At 40.2% G+C, this 21,946-nt stretch overlaps 2 protein-coding genes across 3 annotated transcripts in view; one reads left to right on the forward strand and one right to left on the reverse strand.

Moving 5' to 3' along the window:
• The first annotated feature begins 1,744 nt into the window (after positions 1-1,744).
• Positions 1,745-4,072, forward strand: mrpl17 (mitochondrial ribosomal protein L17). 2 transcript variants are annotated; one of them, XM_044033432.1, is made up of 4 exons: positions 1,745-1,836; positions 1,927-2,119; positions 3,456-3,524; positions 3,613-4,072. In XM_044033432.1, exons 2-4 carry the CDS (start codon positions 1,946-1,948, stop codon positions 3,865-3,867), a joined length of 498 nt encoding a protein of 165 aa, XP_043889367.1. In that variant the 5' UTR covers positions 1,745-1,836; positions 1,927-1,945; the 3' UTR covers positions 3,868-4,072. The 2 variants fall into 2 exon arrangements, with proteins under 2 accessions (XP_043889367.1, XP_043889366.1); XM_044033431.1 differs by having other exon boundaries at positions 1,745-2,119.
• Positions 4,073-9,972: 5,900 nt separating this feature from the next.
• The window catches only part of tmem145 (transmembrane protein 145), an 83,737-nt gene continuing 71,763 nt past the window's right edge, over positions 9,973-21,946 (reverse strand). Inside the window, 3 exon segments of the mRNA XM_044034829.1 lie at positions 9,973-14,344; positions 20,907-21,095; positions 21,446-21,566. Of these exon segments, the coding sequence (XP_043890764.1) occupies positions 14,108-14,344; positions 20,907-21,095; positions 21,446-21,566 (547 nt within the window). The 3' untranslated portion in view covers positions 9,973-14,107.

Raw genomic sequence — 21,946 nt, forward strand, 5'->3', positions numbered from 1 at the left:
CTATGTACAGTGCCTTGAGATAATGTATGTTATGTTGGCGCTATACAAATAAAATTGAATTGAATTGAATAGTATTACTTTTAAAACAATATATTGAGACAACACTTTTGTATTCTCAAATTGTCTTGTTTGCTTGACTAGAATACTTCATAGACAATAAACTGGACTGGACTAAGAACACTGAAGTCCTATACAAGAAGGGACAGAGCCGCCTCTATTTTCTGAGGAAGCTCCGCTCCTTTAACATCTGCCAGACTATGCTGAGGATGTTTTATGTGTCTGTGGTTGCTAGTGCTATTCTGTTTGCTGTACAATTCAATTCAATTTTATTTGTAAGATTTTTGTCTTGTTTTTCTTGACAATATCTTTAAATGAACAAAATTGAACGAGGCAATGTTTGCAGTGCGACTCTGGCAGTCTCATGTAATGAGCAGCTGTTGTGTCCTGGCAGACGAACCATCCTGGTGTTTACACCAAGGTTTAACTATGTTTTCAACACTTATTACACCGTCATGTTTGCGGTTGGTGTGCGAAACACACAACAAGTCTTCTCTCATTGTTTCTTATTCACAGGTTTGCATCTGTGCAGCTGGAGCAGATGACCTGATCCTGAGACCACCATCTTGTTCAACAGCCTTTCTTCATTTCACATGTTGCTTAGATCATACACGTTAACTTTCAAAATACTTTCTTCTTCTTTAGAGCGTCACCACAGTGGATCTTCACTAAAACGAAGGAATTGGTATCACCTGATGTAACTGTAATTTACATCCACTACTGTCTTTGCATTGACTTTTCAGGTCATCTCATTATGCTAATAATCTGCCTTGTGCTTGTTGGAATCCTGGTTCTGTTAAGAAAGCTGGAGGGGAGAGAAAAAGCCTTCTTCACTCAGAAAGCTGCACGAGTTTATTCTTCCTCTCATCACTTCAACAGCAGGATCTCACCTCATCACCATTACATATCATATATCATAACAACCATATATGAAAAAACATCCATTTTGAACTGGCCCTCAAAAATAAATCCATAAAATAAGTCATATCTTACATTCTTCCCTCTCTTTAAATGAAACATGAAAATGAAACTCATTTCAAAGTTTAGGGAAGAAAAAAAATCTCATCTTACAGTAAGATTAAAAAGCTGCCCTGATCTGTGATGAGAAATATTAATAAGCTGTGTAATAACTCTCAAGAGGAAAAGCATAGCATCATTACTCTTTACCTAAGGAAAGTTTAAAGAGGTTTAAAAAAGATGTCATGTTTCATAAATTACTGAGTTAGTTAGTTATACGATGTGTAATCAGACTCAGCTCCATAACCTTTTTACAGGGTACAGAAAGAAAAAGTTAAAAATATGACATATTATTATTATTATTATTATTACTGTTATCATTATTATTATCATTAGATAGTATTATTGTCATATAAAGTACACATTTTAATAGTGTTTGGCCCAGGCAGCACCTCTACCCCCTGCTGTTCTTGGTCCTTTGGCCCCTTACAACAAACCCATGGTTATAAAGCTAGACACTGATTTGAAGTTTGATAAGAAGATTAACTGAGTTATTTAAAAACAACAACAGCTTATTTCAATGAATGCATATAGCCACGGTTAAATCAATTCTGTCGAGGCTTTATCTCTCTGTTTTGTTTCTCTTTTCTTTAATTGTCATTCCTTTCGGGCCCTTTTTTCGCTGTCGGAAGCGGAACTGTTGTGGCCCCGTTCCAGCGCCAAGCCGGACCATTACACCGACGCACCACCAATGTCAAACTGAGCTGACACTGACCGCACTGAGTTGTTTTTTTTAATTTAACGTTTCTTTTCCACTCGCAGGTCTGTTTCAAACGCTTAGACGCGACACTTTAAAACAATCCAATTGTACATATTGTCACTTTTACGTATCTTTGTCGCGGGCACTCGCAGGAGAATCTAAGCGGTCAGGATGCGTCTCACGCTGCATATGTTGATCTCACACGGCCGGGTGGCCCGGAGGATGGGAATGGGACCGGAGTCCCGGATCAACATGCTGCGGAACATCTTGACGGGACTGGTCCGACATGAGAGGGTCGAAACCACGCTGGGCAGAGCAGACGAAGTCCGCTTCTACGCTGAAAAGGTGAGTAACAGTAGAGTAGAGTTGGCTCATGTCACAGCGTTTCACCACAACAACAGCATCATGGTCACGTGACATCAGCATATATATGTATATATATATATATATATGTATACACATACATACATACATATATATATGATGGGAGTTTAACATTTGAATGAGGTACTGGTACATAATCCACACCGACGTCACCATGCATGCCACTGCTGTAGCCACAAATGATGCGTTCCATGTACCTCGGAGATCGGAAGTGGGAGTGACGTCACGTCAGATTTGCCTGCGTTCCAGTTGAGATGTCATGAAATCATGGATACAACCGTATCTAGGATGAGCTGTTGATAGCTATAGCAGTCCATAACAACACTCCATGTGGTATGTTGCACACACAAAGAGCGTAGAACTGGAATACACTAAAATGATAGCATTCACCACCTTTGGGGTCACAAGAAAAACTGATTTCATCCACTGAATAAAAGGCTCGCCTAATTTAATACACACCTGCGGAAGTCTGTGACGTGTTAGTGCTTTATCTTGTTCTTACACAGCCCTTTGCTGAATTGAAATGTGTTTGTGTCGTTTTATATAACCACTCACAATGAGCAATTTTACATGATGGCAGACAGGTGTTGTTGGTCACAGTGAGTTTAAATATGTTATTTTGTGACTTCAGTGTTTGAAATCCTTTCAGTTCAGATTTACAAAAATGACACAAACTTACCAAACAACACAGCAGGATCTGAGCAGCTCCTTTGTCCCAGTGAGCTAAAAACAGTCATTTTCTCTGTTGGCTTTGGCGCAGGAGAGAAAGTGGTTTACAAGCTGCAATTTCCAGTCAGAAGAGTCCGTCAAACCACAGAGCAGAGCACCAGACATCTTAGACATAAGCAGGTGTAGATTTTATTAGTGGAGTCTTTTTTTAAGTGGGTAAAGGCTGTTTTTCCCATTATGTTGTGCCATAATTTCGGTGTTTTCAACAAGCCTCCAGTGGCGCACTAGGGCCAGCAGGGGGCACACACAGCCTAGGCAGCACTGATAATGTGTCAGTTTAATATGATCCTCCACTCCTTTCTGTAAGGTTTCCCATAACATTGTGTGTGACATCTTCCTTTCTTATTTACAAATGACTGTGAGGATGAACGCTCATGTTGGACTGTGATAGTACAGAAACGATGGTTAAGCACAAGCTCACCTCCATGATGTTATGGTTTGGTGAGACAACAACCGTGTTATTATTTCAGCTTTTAAAATGAGTATTTTTGTGAAAAGATTACCTAAAATGTTAAATGTTCCTATTCTAAGCCGACCCTTCGTAATGTCAGGTTTTATTTGTTCCCAGCTGATTGACTACGCCAAAAAGGGGGACACTGATGAGAAGGCTATGAAAATGGCCAATTTTTGGCTGACGGTATGTATCTGCAGTTACCCAATGTTGCAACGTTGTGTCATTCTAATCTGAATGAATAATGTGACTGAATGTGTTTCCCACTTCTCAGGAGAAGGACCTGGTCCCAAAGCTCTTCAAGGTCCTTGCCCCGCGGTTTGAGACTCATTCGAGAAGCTACACACGGATGGTGCGCATCCCCAACAGACAGAACCTGGACAGAGCTAAGATGGCTGTCCTGGAGTACAAGGGCAACCCCTTCCCACCTCTGTTTCCAGTGAAAAAGCAGAATGAACTGACTCTCATCAACCAGCTGCTGAAAGGCTACAGAGAGGAGAGGGCACAAGAGCTGGCTGCAAAGTCATAGTTCACACGATGGCCGTTGATAAATGTTTGCTGCAGACTGATGGTCGGAAGATGAACATCTACTAGAGTCACTCTTAATGTGTGGCCTAAAGAGACTGATTCAGGTTTTTCACCTAAACAACAGCTCGAAAACGACATTGTCAGCTGCAACGAAGACCATTTGTCATTGTTGTATATTAATAAATGTGATTTCCTACCAAAAGTAAGAGATTTGTAGATTTTCTGTGTACGAAACTGCAGGAATTATGCGTACAGTCGATTTCCTTTTTAGGTAATTGGGAATAAAATATTAAAGTATAAAAAAATGTTAATGTAGGTCAAAGGTCAGTGAGCGTCTAGTCTTGTCATTAGATATTGCAATATTCACGATAATATGTCACAGAATTTAAACATTTGTGGAAAATGTGTTTGTTTTAATATGAAACAATACATGGCTCACACACAAAAACATGATGCTAAATGAATCTATAAATAAAAACAGAATCTTATCTTTCATAACAGTATTGTTTGCAGATCGTCGAGCCTGGAGAGAGTGTGAGAGAGTAGGGATGTGGTTGAGTTTAAATGCCAGGTCAACCATTCAAAGCAGTGGACAGTGACCAAGAGAGTACAGGCAGGGTGGAGTGGGTGGAGACGAGTGTCAGGGCTGATGTGTGACAGAAGGATAACAGCAAAAGTGAAAGGGAAGGTCTACATGACAGTAGTGAGACCTGTTGTGATGCATGGCTTGGAGACAGGAGGCAGAGCTGGAGGTGCTTTCAGATGGTCAGGATTAGAAATGAGCATGTTTGAGGGACAGCTCAGGTTGAATGATTTGGAGATAAAGTAAGAGAGTCATGGTTCAGATGGTTTGGTTCACGTGCAGAGGAGCGACAGTGATTATATTGGACAAAGGATGTTAAAAGAAGGAGCTGCTGGGCAGAAGGAAAAGAGGACGACCACAGAGAAGGTTCATGGATGTTCTGAAGGGGAACTGGAGGACGGTGTAACAGAAGAGGACACAAGGGACAGGACAAGATGGATGTAGATGTTCCGCTGTGGCAACCCCTAAAGGGAGAAGCCGGAAATAAATCATGATAAGTTGATATTAAGTGTCCATGGGCTGGAGGTTCTCTGATGTAAAGACATTTAACATTAGTGTCCATGTGTGGTTGTGCCAGCATCAGGGTAATGCCATCAACCAGCCAGAGACATGATGGCTTATGCTCTCGCTGAAAACGCTTCTCTTGCCATATTCAAAAACAATTCAATTCCATTTTATTCATATAGCCCAACATCTTTACAGTGTCTGTCCTTAGACCCTCACATCGAGTGAGGAAAAACTCCACAGAGGAGGGATCCCTCTCCCAGGATGGACAGAAGGTAGGTGTACGTGTCACATGTACAGAGACAAGCTCAGCACATTACAGACAATATATCACATTCAAAAAGAGAGGAAAGAGAATAAGACAGAGAGCAAATCAATAACATTAATAACAATGATCAATATCACATCTAATCCAGGGTGTGACACACACTATCCCATCTGTTATGTGACCCTCAGATGGATGAGGATAATAATACCAGTAATCAGTGGCTATATAGTAATGGTTATAGTTTATTATTGAGCTGTGGTGATGAAGCTCTGGAATTAGAGAGAGAGAGCGAGGAAGAGCACAAACTAGGGGGAGGGAGAGAAAAAAAACACCTGATGACTGTCAGGCAGGTGGGTCATTAAAAATACAGTAGATATATAAATGTTTTTGTGTTTAAAATATGCAGAGGTGGAAAGAGTACTGAAATATTCTATTCAAGTAAAAGTACCACTATTTTGATAAAATCTTACTTAAGGACAAGTAAAAGTACTTTTCTAACAATGTACTCAAGTTAAAGTAAAAAGGGAGCTTATTTAAAATGTACTCGGAGTAAAAGTTACTTTGTTAATTCTTTCTTGTGGGGACACAAATCTCACATTCATTGTTTTTAATTAACAAATCAAAGTGCTGACAAAATATCAGTAAAAATGGGTCATTCACTGCTGATAAAGTTTCCGGTGTGAGAAGATTTATTTTACATTTTTAAAAATTACTTTAAAAAGTACAAATACACAAAAAAACCTACTCAACCTACAAGGAACAAAACGAAGCCATGTCGTTTCATTCACGTGTCATTTTTCTTTTAGTATAGAAGGTACCACCATGTTTGTAGATCTGTTTTTTCAAAATGTACGTTTTTAAGGGTATGGAAGTGAATGGAATGATTCAATGTTAAGTGTATATATATTATGGGAAATAGTCTTGTGTGTTATCAGAGTTGTGATTTAAGGTTTGGCTGGGGCTCAGATGGTTTTCAGATTTCAAAGTGGGACCCGGCGCTCTTAAGTTTGGAGATGGCTGCTCTAATGGTGCTTTTTCCATTCTATCGTTCACTGTTCGGCTCTACTCAACTCGTTTTTCTGCTTTTAACTGTTGATCAGTTAAAAATGATAACAATAGTGACAGCGCGGCTGAAAGCTGGCGATCGTGAGCCGAATCAAAACCCGGTCAGTCGTCACACCTGTGACAACTGTTGTGTTTGTGTGTTGTATAAAATGCCGTCAGGGCAGTCGTGCTATGACGACCCCGCCCACATTGAGGAGGTGCTATGAAGTAATGGAAAATGGCGAGTCTGATACCAGACCGAGTCGAGTAGAGCCGACTCGTGGATAATGGAAAACCACCACAAGGTAATCGAGGTAATAAACCTCCCACAGCTGGGAATAAACTCTATCAAAATGATTGATGAACCAAACTGGCCCCAAATCTCTGTGAAATATAAGGAGGGAATAAATGACCAAACATAGACACAGCCACTCAGAGTATAATGACAGAAAGTCAACTGAACATCATGAACCCTCTGGAGACACTAAACCGACTAATCAGGGAATCTCCTACCTGCATAATATAACCTCTCAGCCTGACTGATTACCCTCAGCTGTGCAACAACACAGCTGCACCCACTAGCTCTTGATTAACACAGAAACAACTGACCTAGTTTGTGGATCTGTCTTTAACATTTAATGAACGCTATGGAATCCCAGCATCCGCGCTGCTCTGAGATGAAAATATCTCAAGTTTTTCAGGTGCAGCTTTTTTGATACATGGACCAAATTAGTAGATCAAACTGGTCTTTGTTGACTCTGAAATAAGCTTTGAACCATTTGGATGAATCAGTTTTTCTTCCTTCGACCTGTCAAAGGTTTATTTCCCCTGTCTACATATCAAACAGCAACACTGGGGTGAGGGAAACGTGGCACCTGTCTTTAGTTTAATGTATTCAAGGGCAGCTAAGCCCCCTCTTCTGTGACTAACTCTGCCCAATGCCTGATTTTGAAAAGTGAGAGCTGAGTGAGGCAGAGGCTTACACACATGCTTGTTGTAGTTTTCTACGAGTGAATGGCATCAAACTACTTTTGCTCCATGGAGCAAGTCCCTTAAAATGGAAGCAACAGCTGGATACAGACAGCTGCTCTTTGGTGGCCTCAGTGTTGGATGTATGACATCAAGTCTCTGTGGTCATCACGTTAAGCCTGCCTCTAGCATGCCAGGGGTTTGTGATTGGTTCCCTTTATTTAGCCAAAATGGTGTCCTCATCAGACGTGTCTGCAGAGCCATGTCAAATGATCACAAAAGACTTGACGGCTCACCCAGGCTAATCATTTCAATACTTTACTCTAAATTGAAGATTTGCACCTGGGTCAGTAAATGACTGGTTTACATGGAGGTTCAGCATCTGACAGTATGGTGTTCTCTCAATAACGTGGACTTAAACACCTCTAAAACCAAGGAACTGATTGTGGATTTCAGGAAATCCAAGCACACTGAGCACTCTGCCCTCGACCTGAATGGGGAACAGGTAGAGAGCATAGAGAGCTTTAAGTTTCCTTGGTGTGCACATCTCGGCCGACCTCACCTGGACCACACACATCTCCCATCAGGTGGGGAAGGCCCAACAGAGGCTGTACTTGCTCAGGAAGTTAAAAACACGCTCACCCCTCCCTCACCACCTGCTGACCAACTTCTATCTGTCAGCAACAGAGAGTCTCCTGACCTACTGCTGCACGGTGTGGTTCTCCAGCTGGTTCTCCCACAGAAGACAACAGGAAGAACCTCCTCAGAGTCATCTACGACGCCAAAAGAAAGCCAGCAGTATTATTAAGGACCCCACTCACCCTGGCCATCACCTGTTCTCCCTCCTGCCCTCTGGGAAAAGACACAGAACAATCAAAACCAGAACCAACTGATAGATGAAGAACAGCTTCTTCCCACTGGCAGTAAAATGCACAAACCCCCCCCCCATAACTGAACTGATGTGCAATAAACCATTTGCACCTAGTAACACCTCACCATGTATACCAGTTTTTCATATTTAATTTGACATTTTATACTTTGTTTTATATTTGACTATTTAATATTTTTAATATTTATATTGCCTACAATAAAACTGCTAAAATGACAATAAAGAATTCTGATTCTGAATTCTGTTTACATTTGAATAAAGTGGTTGCACTGAAATTTTCTTTTACTTCCTGTTTAGTACATTAGTATTTTAGTCTCCAGTGTTTTTCCTTGCGGTGCTTTGTGAGTTGTGTTTCCTCACTTCTTCACTTCCCAATCACTGTTTGAATAATACCAGCCATGTTTCAGCTGAGACGGTTGGTGGGTCGTTTTCCTTGATAATGTTTTTATCCTGTGAAGCATTTTGAGTTGCATCGTCTTGAAAAGTGCTGTATAAAGTTTGATTGAACTTGCACAAAGCCCTGTGAGGGCAGACACAGCACCTGCACATGGAGCGGGGACCATGTACATCCACCGACAGTACACGCCCTGTTTGCACCGCTTCAGTACTGCACGTGGTTCATTAGATGCAGCATCACCAGAGTGAGGAACGCCTTTGACCTCTCCCTGCCCTAACACACAACAGACTGATGAATATTGCACATTGAGTCCCTCCCACCAGACACTCCCACCATAGATCAGTGTTTCTTAATCCCGGTCCCATATTTTAGGTGTTTCCTTGCTCTAAACACTCCTGATTCTAATGAATAAGTCAATGTCAGGCTTTTGCCGTGCTTGCTGATGAGTTGACCATTTGAATCAGGTGTCAAACTGTGGCACGTGTACCAACAGTGGCACGCGAGCTTCCTCTGGAGCTGAGGCATTTTAATTGGAGTGCATAGAAAATGAAACAAATAACATAATAATAATAATAAATTATTATATAAATAAAATATAATAAAATATTTTTATATAATAAAAATAATTAGTGTTTTGCTCGACCTAGTTACACATAAAAAGTCTGAGAACCACTGGGCAGTGAGTCCCCTGGTCCAGGACTTCGTTTGACATCCCATCAGCCACCTGTAGGTTGTAACACACAGCTGACCTTCTTTTAGTACTGTGCAGTACTGAAGTGTACTGGCCTCCTTTCACCCCTGATACACCTCTGTGATTCTGGAAAGGTTGGGAGAGATTATTTTTGATTTTTATATACTTCCTTTTCATGTTTTTATATTTCACTTACCATGTGTGTCTTTGGGCCACACGGTGAAGCAGTGGCTAGTAATGTTGCCTCAAAGCAAGAAGGTCACTGGTTTAGAACATTTCTGTGTGGAGTTTGCACGGTTCTCCAGGTTCTGCTAAAAGTGTGCACATTAGGTTCACCGGACATTTCACCATAGGTTTGAATTAGAGCGCAAATGGCTGTTTGTCTCTGTATGTCAGACTTGCAATGAATGTGTGGAGCCACTTCAGTTTCTCTGAATAATAACAATAATGATGTTTCTGAATCTGCTATTCGTACATTCAGACTCTCACTGGAGAACAAGGACTAACAGGGACAGTTTGTTGTCGTGACTGTGCACTTCCACAGTCACAGAGTGGTGAAATAATTAGGCCAGTCTACATCAGATTGTCGCTCCCTGTGCTGTTTTACTTTAATGGACTCTCGTAATGAGAACAGATTGTAAATATGATTTACAGATATTAGATTTACTCTTTTTGGACACGTGCCTTCATCGCTAACTGGAACACAAACAATTATTAAAACAGGAGCCAAATAACACACACACACACACAACCACCAAGCCTTCTAATAAAACAATATTTTTTATTATTTTGGCAAAAAGTGTATATGTACAGCGTATTTAGAATAGTCATTTGACACCATTAAAATGCATCTGAACAGTGCTTCAGTGATGTGCTCTTAACCAGATCGCTCTGAAAAGCTGTGCTGTTTTCTGTCATGCATACATAATCTCTTTAAGTGTGTGTCGAAGTCCTGTCACAGTAACGCAGTGGTTCTCAAAGTGGGGTTCAGAGGGGGGAACACTGGGCATCAAAATGATGCCTGATGGGGTAATACTGCATGGATACAGTCTGTCAACCTCAAGGTTACTGCCACACGCCAAAGACATGCAATCAGATATGTAGTTTTAACACAGAGCTGACGACAGTCATTGAAGTGTCTCTGGGTGTGGCTGTAGTCACCTCCCACTTCCACGCAATTGGATAGAGCTCCAACCAATGACACCGGTGATCTGGATGACGTACGCAGAGCGCATCAACCTCTGCGTACGTCATCAAAACATGTTGTGATTTAGTTTCGTTCTGCTCGGATTAGAAAATCAATTCACTCAAAGTCACTTAGATGCGACCGCCGAATCAAAAGACCGTGGCCACCATGTTGGACGTATACAAACGCTGTTAGAAGTTGATTATTTGTTATCACCATATTAATCCCAACTATGTGGATTGTTTTCCTGTTTAGGAGATTCTGTAGTTGGCCAAAAAAAAGGCGTTCTTGGGCAGATTGAGACTATAAGCTCAAACAATACATGGTCAAATAAGGAGAGAGTGCACCCTACAAGTCGCCATTGCTTCAGTAACATCAGTGACTTTTGCTACGAAGTCGGCCATGGCAAACGCATGTGGTGCACCTGAAGGTCCCTCGCCCCCAAAACATTTGAGAACCCCTGTGTTAATGTCAACATCTGCACAGTCAGAGCAGTGACAGCAGTACCAGTGACCAACAACGTCTGTTCTGTGGAGTCATGGCAACTGTAGCGTCAGGAAACAGCAGACAAAATGGCAGACATGCCGAATAGAAAGCACACACATAATCAGAAAGAACGACTAATACTCTAAATCAAGTATCAAGTTACATCTCTAGCAACACTCTTACCATAGACACAACACGCAGTCCTAACATCCTAAAGTTACAGCAACATTTCCACTGGTACACAGGGCTGAACATCATCTGAAACATTAGCTAAATCAATATTTGATTGTTCTATGTTCTCTACGAATCAAAGAACACATGTTGAATTCATCTTTAACTTGGTATTGGAATATAGAACCGTTAAAGGTGCAGTGTGTAGAATTTAAGAGCATATGTCAAGAAAAATTAAATACAATATTTAAAAATAAAGCTCCAAGCTGCATTGACCAGGTCCTCGAACTCAAAATAAATATGTGCCAAATATGCAAGAAGAAGACGAAAAAGAATCTGAGGGCCGTTCCTCCAGTTTATCTTTTATCATCACCTGAAAATTAAGAAATGTGGGGTTTGTCATCCCTCTCTTTTACTGAGTCTTGTATTTCAGCTGGTTGCAGTATGTATCTTCACCCCTAGAGGCCACTAAATCCAACACACTGTTCCTTTAATGTTCTGATGGTTAAATCTACACAGGAACACTGAACTGAGGCCGTCTTTAAACAAACTAGATATTTTAACAAAAGCGTTCAGCCCTACAATCTGTATATTATTCACCAAATACCACAAAAAAAATCAAAAAAATCATTAACTTGCTTGTGTTAGTGTCATTTCATTTTTTTCCCCATTAGCAGTTTCTCGAATGCCAGTAGCTGGTGGTGAACTCAGTGACTCAACATGAAATTATATTGAGACATTTTGTAATAAAACACATTTACAAGGGTAAGCAACTGGAATACTAGTGGATGTTATGAGGTGACATCATCACGGATAAAGAGACTAAGACCAGGAACATTAAAGTGCTCCATGCAGGACAGACACAATGTACAGTTGTGTTGCTCTTTTCACAGTTAATCTACAAGGTTTTCTTTTCTTTTTTTTGCCATTGCTCAAATTTAGGATACAAAACTAGAAACGTTTTACGTACGATTTGAGTACGCAAGTGCAAAGAGTAGACGACTGCAATGAATTCATGTTTCAGGTGCGAGACGGGGTGAGGATAAAGTTGAGTGGTTGTGAGTAGGGCTGCAACTAACTAACTCATCATCTTCATAACCGACTTAAACTTTTGATTATTTTCTCAATTAACAGATTATTTGTTTGGTCCATAAACACACAATGTTATAAAATGATGACGCTCTCAAATGTCTTGTTTTGTCCACAAACCAAAATGATTCCTTTAGTGCAAAGAAACCAGAAAATATTCACATTTAAGAAAAATCAGTTGAAGTTGAAAAGAATCTTGATCGAATAATCGATTAGTCGTCGCAGCTGTAGTTGTAAGCTAAATAGAGAGTCCAATAAAGTTGTACTACCCTTTTCCATAGGGTTGAGCATTATGTATGTATTGATTCAGATGTGACAGAATCAATAGGGCAGCAAATGCTGTGATAGTAGTCTTGAGACACTAAGGTGCAGTGTAAAATAAAGCCAGTGGGTGGCAGCAGAAGTCAACTGACATGATGTCCCACATGACCACTGCCATTGCTGTGTTGTTAAGGATTAATGAAGCAGATTTTTGTTGCGTCCCATTTACATCAGAAGTCGCGAATGGTGTCGGGAGTCACGAAAAATGAATGAACGCAAACATATCACGTACTATCAATTATTAGCAATATCAGTCAATGACAACCACTCAAGTATGGTAATTGGCGCTCACTGACAGCATAGCAACACGTCTACAGATTCAAATCGAATGATGAAACAAATACGACAGAAGTGATATTGATGGAGTGCCAGATTGGAAATCTGAAATCGGGGGACGTCCCTGTGTAAGGACCAATGCACCATTCAAAATAATTGTGTAGCACAATATATATCATATCATCATTAACCTCTGTATCGTGAGCTTGTAGGAAATACCCAGCCTTAGTATTTCAGTAACTTGAAAATCATCCCTGTCCTGTATTGCATTAATACATTCACCAGCCTCTACATACATGGAAATGACACTTTTGAGCATGTGTAGTATATTCTGCACTCCACCTTAAACCAAAATAGTATTTAATGTTGTTTTCCTACAGCACAATAAAAGCTTTGTTTGGAAAAACAACAGAACATGTCCTGTCAAAACAATATACTGAAGTCTACTGTATGTATTTACAAAAGAATACATGTCAATACACACAGGAAGCCAATTATTGTCTGATCACGTGGAATACATAGTATATCAGTGCTCTGGACAGGAAATACAATACAAACATGCTTCGTTTTTTTTTACCTTGAAGTGCCCACAGTAAACATGACATTATACATTTACACATCAGCATATCAAACCAGAAGAACTGGCTGTAATAAACACATTTTAGAAGAAAAATTAAACCAACAAACTCCATATAGAGTAAATATCTATATTTTATCAAAATATGCCAAACATAAAAAAGGCCTTTTTTAAAATGTGGATTTGGAATGAGATTTGTTTCAATGGAATTTCATGATGAGGAAAAATCACATAAACACATAAAAAAAACTTAACGAAATAAAACTTTATATATACTTTATATATACAGTCTAAATACCGTACACACACACAACATACACTTCTTTATATGTGTGTGTGTACTGTATCTGTGAAGTGGTAGCTCTCTCAGTTTTAACTATTTACACACTCTCCCGTGCACACGCCATCGCTGCCTCATACATATTTGAGCAAAGGTATTTTAAGAATTTTGTTCACTTCTGCTTCTTGCACAGTTATCGTTCTATTGCTCTGGCTACATCCATTTTGTCATGTGTCTCCCTGTGTGACTTTCACTGGTCAGCATCAAAAATGTATTGCTTCTTTATTCTTGAACAAGCTCAGCACGACCCTCTCACTGTAAGTAAAAAAGGTACCATTTAGGGATTTATTCACGTCTTTGTGCTTCCAATCTCTCAAGCTTTTGTTTTCCAGCTATCCCTTTTGTTTTTACACAGTGACACCCCATTTCCTACTCTCCTCTCACTTGTACTGTCATTCTGTCCTTCAATACCTCCTCTCATCTCCCCTCTGTCCTGACCTTCTCGCCACCTCACGCCTTCGTTCCGAAACCGGCTCCGCCGCCACCGCTCTGCATGCTGAAGTATTCTGTGAAGGACGGGAGCCGAGGGGGCAGCGGGGGAGAGCGGGTGGCCGGGCGGGGGGGTATCGGAGGCGGAGGCAATATCGATGTCAAGTCAGCGGCGGTGGTGATGATCTTCTGCTCACTGTTCCTTGGCACCTCTGGTCCTTTACAGGCCACCGTCTCCTCCACCGTCTTCACTGGATCCTATAGAGGACATGATGATAGGATGATAGTTTTACACTTTTGACCTGGTCTCATCCTCAGACTATAGGTCATGTGTTGCCTTGGTCAGAAACTGGAACCATGTGTCAGTAACATCATCTTATACATCACATTGGTCAGGGTCGACAACACAGGCACTGGGTGTTCCTGTGTCAGACTGATTTCCTCCATTATTTGAGTATTTGTTTGGTCCAATGTCCACAAACCAGAATTGGTTCAGTTTTTATGATTGTTTTGTCAAATGGAGCAAAGAAACCAGAAAGTATTCACATTTAAGAACCTTAACTCTAAACTCTAAAACTGAATAATCGATTATCAAAATAGTTGACGATTTATTTTGTCATCGAGTCGTTGAATAATGGTTGCAGCCTCTAATGCTGATTATTTCCTCGATTAATCAAGGACTTGTTTGGTCCACAAAAGGTGTTGAGTGGTGTTTCCCAAACCTCAGAATGATGGTGTCCTTGGAAGTTTTATTTCTTCCATTTCTTTGTTATATGGAGCAAAGAAAGCCAGAAAATGTTTAAATGAAAAATCGATCCATTTAGTAAATTAGCTGACCATTTTTCTTCATTTGAATTTGTTGCAGCCGTAATCATCAATCAAGTGAATAAATGACTGTTCACTGGTTCATTTTCAAGTCACACAAATAATGTTCAAAAGGACAAACAAACTACTCCCTGGCAATATCCAGAAATAGGTTTTTGGGGGGAGTAAAATTTAAAACATATTTCTGTCTGAAACAACATTAAAAACCTTCTTTATCTCTAAATATGTGTGAAGCTATGAAACAGACTGAGAACGGAGCTAAAGCAAATGTCCACATGTCCATGTTTTCACCAGGTACAGGGAGAAAGACGAACTCTGATGGGTCTCACAGATGACTTATTTCATTATTTAAATTGGGGTTTCACAGTTTTGTTTTGTGTGAGTGTATTTAGTTTTCTTTCTTTCACTGTGGTATGTTCACATTCATCCGTAGATGCTGGCTCCGATTGTGACGACACTGCCTCTGTTTGTCATGAAGACACAGATTGCCGCTCATTCAAAGCTCACGTTGGCTGAAAATGTGTATGTGATTTTGCGCTGATGATGAATAAAGCACTTTTTTAATGACTTTTCGGTGAAAACAGCACTTGAACTCAAATGTTACCTGACTGTGAAGTTAGTTTCATGTTGGACATCCCACCCACTGACTCTTTCATATCCAGCAGCAGTCTGCTTTCTTCAGACTAAGAAAAAAAGCATCAGGGTAACATTTAATTTTGATAGTCCGTTGTTGACTCTCTATTAGTAAACAGATATTCAGTATCATGTCAACAAATAATCAGTTGACACTTGACATACAATGGACTAGTAGACTCTAAGTTGTGCCTCAAGTGTCTCTAACCCTAACCCCCTGTGTTATTAACAAACATTTGACTAGTATTAGTTGACTATCTACTTTCGATTAACTGAGTATTTGTTGACATGATACTGAAAACCTGTTGATAACTATAGAGAGTCAAAAACGGACTATCAAAATAAAGTGTTTACAGTATCAGTTCTGCAGACAAAGCTAAGACAGATTTTTAAATTTTGTAAGAGTTGCAATTCTGCACCAGTCCACGGCATGTTGTGCTTAGAGAAGCAGCTACTCGACTCATTCAATGACCCTCGTAAATGTCATCACTTCTGTGCTGTCCACATCAGCACCAGGTGGAAAAATATACATAAAAAATTCATGCAGGGGTGAAAATGAACTAAAACAGGCGGGCAGTGGGTGGTAACAAATATGTTAATTTTTCAAATTCAAACAAAATTTGAGATTATAGAACAAATTGCTTTAATCAAGACAAAATTACATGTATTTTGAAAGTCAGATATCAACAAAAGGAAAAAAGACCATTGCATTACTACTTGCAATTAATTCATACTGACATGGTACAGTTACTGTGAGGCTTTCGTTTTACTTTGTCATTTCATTATGTCTTTTGATCTCTTAGAGGCTTTGTAATATTTAGTGAGCACACATGGAGTGTATTATCATTATTATTGTTACTATTATTATTATTATTGTTGTTATTTTTGTGTTTTTTTATTGTTGGCCGTGGTTAATTGAAATTTATATTGAAAATGTGCGAGTAAAAACGAAGCACGTCAGTATCACAGTATCACAGCTACGGGTCGGGTCACCAGGCTTTTATTAAAGTGTATGGGTGCTGTATTGCATTAGCTTCACAGGTATGGGCAGGTTTAAAAAGAAGGGCCCGTGCAGGACTCTGCTACACATGGATTTTGAGCTTCAAGGAGTAGCAAAGAGAAGCATTCAAGGATCCTTGTAAATTTCACTTCTGCACATGGCAGTTCACTGACTAAATGCTTACTGCTGCCTCCATCTTGTGATGCACTTCTGAGGAAATAGCTCATGAATTAATCATTAATTAATGATTAATTGCCCAATCGCCAATAAATCAGCGGCTTTTTCATCTTTTAAACCATTGTTTAAAAATCCATCTATCTATCAGACAACCTCAACTGCACACCTATGATTACTATATGATAAGTGAGATCGGCCTGGAGGACATGGCTGAAATCAATACAGATGTTATTAAGGATATTTCAACATCAATATACAAGACACCATGTGAACTACGACATTTAAAACTTTGACAGATGTTCAATAAATGTTCCTATAACTCTACTGTATGAGAATGTAGTGTGTCTATGAAAGGGAGAGCATTTTCAAACTTTAAGACATCAAAACCAAAAAACTAGTTTGTTTGCAGATTAGTTTTCTGTTTTCTGTTCTACACAAATGAAATGATTTCAGCCTCGAGCTGCCATTTTCTACGTAACAGTATTCAAACTCCCACTGGGAAACAAGGAAAAACCCAGTAAAACTTTTGCTTGCTTGAGGTTACAGTAACTCTATAGGCATATGATTACTGTTTCATCTTGACTGGAAATGTGTCTGGAAACCGCTCACTGTGTGTGTCACTTTGGTAAATCTGAATGAAGGACTTCAAATGCCTGAGTCAGAAAATAAAACATTAGAACTTACTGATGGGGGCAGCAGTGGGTCAAAAACTCCTGTGACATGAAATCCCTGATTTTCTCTATGGAATTTGGTGTGGGGAGTGAGCATTATACAACGCTACACACATTTCACTTTCCACTAAGAAGAGAGAGTCTTACGGCAGATTTTATGAGATGAACCCTTTGTTCAGAGGCTGAAATCATGTTTTCAGTGACAGTTGCCATCTGTGTTTCAGACTTGCTTTTGGTGCAACTATTCCTTTAAACCCAGAGCAGCTTGATGGTGTGAAAATGGACATTATTCTTGCTTTTAATCTTAAAATCAAATGATAAATTAGTTTTATGTGACATTTTTTCAATTTGGCTTCAGACCACATTATGGCCCAAAGACCGCTGTGATAACCTCATAATTCAGCCTTCAGGCCAATTTCTGGGAAACAATAAGAGAACAGATTTACTGTGTTCTTTCATCAAATAACCCGCGTCTAATGACTCACTGTGTCAAAGAAAGTAATCAACTGCAGCTACATTTCCTTCACTTACATAAAAAGAGAAGACGGAGAGTCTCTGTGCAGCAACAATGAGGAGCGACTTGTTTCCCACCTTGATTTCAGGACCATAAAGTCTAAAAGGCCGAGTTGAAAATGATGTTGTTTTATTGGACTTTTTTTTAAAAGGGCCACTTATGCCTTTTCGTGCAAGTGTCGTCCAATTAGTTGTCTCCAGCAAATGCATCAATTAGGCTGCCAGATTTCTAACAAGAAGCAAGAGAACAGAGCACATAACTGCTGCTTACACTGCTTTTCATTAACTGAATCGATTTTTGCAGTGTCAGGTTATAAAACACCGAATGACTTGGGAACAGCAGAGCAAACTTTATTCTTCGACACTTCCAAATGTAAATTAAAAACTTATTTTCTCCACTTTCATTTTATTGTATCGTTTGACTATTGACTACTACATAACTTCATGAATTTTCATTTCCATTTTTATCTTTCATTTTTAAAGCCTTCTTATCCACTTAACCCTCGGTTGTGATGGGAAGCGGATGCACACGTCAGTTTGTAACCATATAATGATATAATGATATTAGAACGATTTGACAAAGCAGAGAGATCATAGTATCGTCTATAGGACACATTCTAGCCATTACTGTTCTTTGCCCTCACACTATTTACTTGTCCACTTCATGCAAGCAGTGTGGTCTATTTTTCATTCCCACTGTGTTTGATTCCGAGCGTAGCGGGAAGCCATGGCTAAAAAATGAAAATAAAACAGAGGAAAAAGAAAGAAAAAGAACTCCATCTCCATTATATGAAGTGGTTTGGCTTTTCTCCCAAACAACAAGGCACAGACAACAGTTATATGAAGAATTTGGTGACACACTGACATGGTTTTTCACCCACTTAAAGAGACAGCGTCCTAAACAATGTGCTGAGTGTGAAACAGCAACGAGAGGCAACAGGAAACCTGAGACCCAAACTAACACAAACAGTCTGTATGAGAAGCAAGTGGCGGAAAAAAGTAACTGAAGCAAAAGTCTGCAAAGTCTTTAAATTAAAGTACAACAAAACTTATGTCGTATTCACACCAGGCCTTCTAATTTGATTCCTAAATTGTTTGCAGAGTATTTGTGTCATATGTTCACAGGAAACAGAAGTTGTCCTGCATTTAAACAACAGATGAGCCAGTTTTCTTGGTCACCTGTTCACTCGTCTTCTCCTTCACTAATTCTCAAAAACGTTCAAGAGCCTTCAGGTTTTTTTCCAAATTTGCAAATTTTCAAGGATTTCAAGGACCCGTTTTACATATGTTTCTACATATGTACATTTATCAAAACTGTAACAATAACCAGTCTAATTCAGGGTTCAGTCTCAACATCACTCCATGGTTGCTGGTAGGTTTGTTGCTACATGCTAACTAGCTCAGTGGGACATGTGCACACACCCCCCCCCATGTGCCCATGCTTCGAGCTGAGCCTGTTCAACACACTAAAAACACACCGTGAACTAAGATTTGTCATCTGTAATTACACATTTTAATTGATGAGCTAAAATATATTATTGATTCATCTCTTTATGACCACGAACGCAGCAAAATGTCTGCTGCTCTTTGACAAACCTGCACCGTCCCTGCGGATCCTACTGGTGTGGTTTAAGATTCAAGGAGTTTCTTTTGTCACTTATTTCTGATCATGTGTATGAAAACAGCAATTTGCACAGAGTTCAAAGTTCCCCAGGCTCGGCAGTACATCTCAGCAGGCACGACATCTTAATTTGGTGCTGCCAAACTTTCTGTTTAGTCACGGTTCTGTTGTGCCTGTGTGAGGCTGTGCTTTCTGTCACTCACCTGCCGCCCGCGGGGAGAGCTGAAAGTTTCCTACACACAAATGAAACCTAGAAACGTGTCTGCGTACGAGCTGCACAGTTAAAGTGAAACCCTCTAATTTAAGGCGCCGTTAGACGAGAGACAGCAGGTCATTTCAAGCTGGGTTTGACACACGGATGCAACAAAAACTGTGCACAAATAAGCAAAGTACAGCAGTAAAGTGATGAGTATAAACACAGATAACATTACATCATTACACTTCACCAGGTCATACAGGGTATGAAAATGAAAACAGATCACTAGAGTCACCTTATCTCTTACGTGACCACTATTTTTCCAGTGTTGTGCTGTGTCTGTGTCAGGGTGGTGGCTCTCTGCACCTGCACTCAGTTCATTCATCCCCTCAGTGCAGATGTCGGCCTCTCGTGCCACAGATAACGATTCTCTATTTGCATTTTGTTTCCAGTGAAACCCTCTTGTTAAAACTTTATTTCCCTCTGCCTACATCCACCAGTGCGTGTGTTCTGCCTTAACTATCGCGCTCATTTAAGGGGGAAAGGCTAAAGTCGTGATCGTCTTACCAAGTTTATTTTTAGCAGCAGAATCAACTTCTAAAGTTGTTTTACTTGTACAAGAGCTATGCCAACGAAGATCTAAACACATTTATATATTTAAATATACACACCACAGCTTACAAAAGGCTCGCCTAATAAAAGCCTATGCCCTTTTACTCTTCAGTGACTCATGTTGTTTATCACTTTATGTTGCTCTTAGACAACCATTTTTGACTGGACACTGAACTTTGCATCCTCATCACTCAGATATGGATACAATGAGGATGAGGATGAGTGATTTTTAGCTTTTGGGGAGTCGGGAAGATCATTTGGCACTGATGTTAATCCAAACGACGATTTTCAAACACCATTGTCACAAAACAATACATTTGAATTTACTCGAAGACCCTTGTGTGGCACGATGTAAAATCACCAAGCACAAAGTAACTTGGATAGTCCTGTTTAACTGCAGGATAAAGCAGCAAATGTATCCTCAAGATAGTGAATATTTTTGTGGGGTGGAAACATGCATGGCGCTCTAACTCGTGTAAATGTCAGTACTTCATAAAAACACCAGAAAAAAAAAAAAAAAAAACCTGATCATACATTAACCACAAATTCCATGAAATTAGGGTTCAACTCACTGATTGGATGGAGAAGAGTTCAGTGAAGTTTGGTTGTGAATCTCCCAGGAAGGAGCTGTTTCCATAAGCATGATGGGGGAAACTCTCTGCCCCCTCACCACCCTTAGGACTGGACAACAGGATCCCGATCTGAGATGTTCGAACATGATACGGGAAGTTCTTATTGGCTGCCGAGGGCCTTGTGATAACCTGAAGGCCAAAAGAATAGGAAGACGTGTTCAGTGTTGACATATGATGTATTTACATACAGTCTACAGACTAAAATGAGCATATACTGAACAAATGAGAAGTGGGAATTGCAAAGCGTGCACTGGGCAGGACATTAGCATAAGAAATATGACCTATTAATAAAGAACAACATGATAAGAGCCGGATAATGTGTGGAGGAGACAGTCAGCATGAGGCATTTATGACTCCAAGATAGTGAATAATGAATGATGTGATTTGGCGCTGCACAAATAAAACTGATTTGATTTGGTCTGTATGAATGACAGAGGCAGTAATGACACTGTGTGTGTGTGTGTGTGTGTGATACGGACTAGGAAGACGATGTGGGCGTAGAGGTGGATGCCGAGCTGAATCCCATTGACGATCTTCTCCCGGGCCCAGCGAGGAATCCCGTAGTTGGCGATCAGAGCCATAACAGGCACCGCGAAGAACCTGTGGAGGCAGAGTGAGTCAATTTATCTTCACAATGTAGAAATCGCATGGTAAAAAAAAACAAGTAGCCTCTCTTGATCTAGCCTGGCTAACTTATTCTCATCTGAGACTGAGTACGAGTCTGGACTTCCTACAGGCGGGACCAACCGATGTTGATCAAAACGCCTGCGTGTTCACTAGCTTCCTGTAACTGCTCGCATCCGCTTCAAGACGCGAGTGCTTGCGTTCCATGCTACAGACGGATCCAGTCCAGCCTACATTCAGGACATGATCGAAGCCGACACCGCAGCCCGCCCCACTCCGCTCTGCATCTGTCCCGGCTCCCAAAAGGTGGAACGAGCTCTCCATCGACATCCTCGACTGAGACGACGACGACAAAC

Source organism: Solea senegalensis, linkage group LG9 (assembly GCF_019176455.1).
Source record: "Solea senegalensis isolate Sse05_10M linkage group LG9, IFAPA_SoseM_1, whole genome shotgun sequence".
Lineage (NCBI taxonomy): Eukaryota > Metazoa > Chordata > Actinopteri > Pleuronectiformes > Soleidae > Solea > Solea senegalensis.